Source organism: Gavialis gangeticus, unplaced genomic scaffold (assembly GCF_001723915.1).
Source record: "Gavialis gangeticus isolate Ggan-Ray unplaced genomic scaffold, GavGan_comp1, whole genome shotgun sequence".
NCBI classification, from domain to species: Eukaryota; Metazoa; Chordata; order Crocodylia; family Gavialidae; genus Gavialis; species Gavialis gangeticus.
In genome coordinates, this window is record NW_017728995.1 from 31737896 (window position 1) to 31740103 (window position 2208).

At 52.1% G+C, this 2208-nt stretch overlaps 1 protein-coding gene across 2 annotated transcripts in view; it reads right to left on the reverse strand.

Moving 5' to 3' along the window:
• Positions 1-2208, reverse strand: part of TFRC (transferrin receptor) — a 26110-nt gene that overhangs the window by 13093 nt on the left and 10809 nt on the right. For both annotated transcript variants that reach the window (XM_019503458.1, XM_019503457.1), the window contains one exon: positions 223-318. In XM_019503458.1, coding sequence (XP_019359003.1) covers positions 223-318 — 96 coding nt within the window. The remainder of the gene's footprint in view (positions 1-222; positions 319-2208) is intronic.

Below are 2208 nucleotides of genomic sequence, written 5' to 3' on the forward strand. Positions count from 1 at the left end.
GGGGCTGGTCCTGCTTTGAGCAGGGGGGTGGACTGGATGAGACCTCCCGAGGTCCCTTTCTTGTTTTCCATGATTTTATCTGACAAGGCTGCAGCTGTGACTTCAGTCTGTCCTGTCCTTCTAGGTGTGACCCAGGGGAGGGTGGAGCACCCAGGCCTCAGTGCTGCCCAGGCCGACTGGCGAGGGGGACAGCCAATAATCCCACTTGCCATGGGTACTTACGTGTCCAAAGAGACCCAGATTTTCCATGCCGCCCTCTTTCAGATAGCCAGGGAAGATCAAGACACCGACAGCATTCGCACGTTCGGCACTAGCCACCTGCGGAGAGATGCGATTAACTCTCCAGGTGCGCACTGACAGGTAGCTGCAAGCCAGTCAGTGCTGTTCACATGCCTCAAAAGCCATCATGTCAGGCATGAACTATTACTGCGTCAGGCACTGGGTTTCACGCTGCCAGGACAACCTGGCATTGGTCACTCTCCACGCACACATTGTGCTGCAGTCCATATTGATTTAGAGATGCTAGGGTCAGAAAGGACCTCAACAAATCATCATGTCCGACCCCCGTGCCTATTGCTTTTCCTTGGTGACCCCCACCTCACTCAGCGCACAGATGCCCAGCTCTCTGGCAACAACTAGCTTGTTTCCAAGACTCAAAGCCAGCCCCCAAGACAGAAGGACCAGGCCTGCGAAGCACGGTTACCCTCTGCAGCTTGATTCAAATGTGGTTGTGGGTCCCAGGGAGACATGCACAGGAGGAAGGGCAGTAGAGGCCGAACCACTAATTCAGCAAATCTTTTGGTTCTGGCGACAGCTCATTCCCAGGGGAATCAGCCTCCAGGTTCTCAAGGGGGAGGCTGCAAGGGCTCAGTTCACAGGACGTGGCACTTTTGCTTCAAGGATCTGCACAGAATCAGGGCTGGAAGGGACCTCCCTGGGTAACGTCTTGTTCAACCCCGCCTGAGGCAGGATCACAATTCAAGTGGTCATGAGCTTTATTTCATGCTGCTTACTTGAATATATCTGAGTGCTTCAGGAGCAGAAATCTGCCTGTCAAACACCCAGAGACGAGGCAATGTTACAAATCTGTGCTCTAGGTGATAGAAATAGAAGGCAGAGAGCGCACAAGGGCAAAGGGACTCAGTTTGGGGTAATCCTTTATTATACATACTTATTGAAACAGGAAAGAAACCACCCCCATCTAATAAGACCCACCTGGGAGTGAAACCAGAAGCACCCTTGCTATATCTGTGCATGACGTGATGTATGCAGAGGGAGGGAAAGTGTGCGTGTGTTGCGGCGGGGAACATGATGCTTAAATGAGAAGTCACGCACTTCACACAAGTCTCTGTCATTGATCTCTGTAAGACAGACCACAGACTGCAGACAGCGCAGGATGAGGGGGAACTTGGTCAACTGCAGCACGACTCAGGACTGCTGGTATAAAGCAAGTGTAAAAAAGGCCAATGCAGTCTCAGGCCGTAGCAGGCAGGGGGACTCACCAGAAACAAAGCACTCAGCCTATTGTACAGGGCACTGATGAGACCACATTTAAGGCACAGAGCAAAGCTCTGGTAAGAGATATGCCTTTAACTGGAAGGGGCAACAGCTCCCCCCTGCACCCTCAAGCTGGTTCAGGGAAGAGAGACTAAGAAAAGAAAATATTTAAGCCCAACAAATCCCTTTATATGAGACGGCAGGAACAGTATTTGTTTCTACAGATACTTTTGTGGCATAAATGTGAGTGAAGGAGAAGAGGTTTTTAAGCTAAAAACATCCCAGCACCACATCATGCACTGGTACAGACTGGGGGTGACGGGCTGAGCAGCAGCTCTGCAGAAAAGGATCAGGGGGACAGGGGTTGAGAAGCTGAACAGGAGCCAGCAGTGTGCCCTTGGTGCCAAAAAGGGTAACGACATGCTGGGCTGCATTGGTAGGAGCGATGCCAGTGGGTCAAGGGAAGTGATTCTTCCCCTCTATCCAGCACAGGGGAGGCCACATCTGGATCCTATGTTCAGTTTGGGCCGCCGCTACAGAAAGGATGTGGACACATCGGGGAGAGTCCAGCGGAGGGCAATGAAAACGGTGAGGGGGTGAGGGGCATGACTTATCAGGGAAGATGTGGGGAACTGGGCTTATTTAGTCTGCAGAAGAGGAGACAGAGGGTGAATGAATAGCAGCCATCACCTCCCTGCAGGGGGGCTGCAA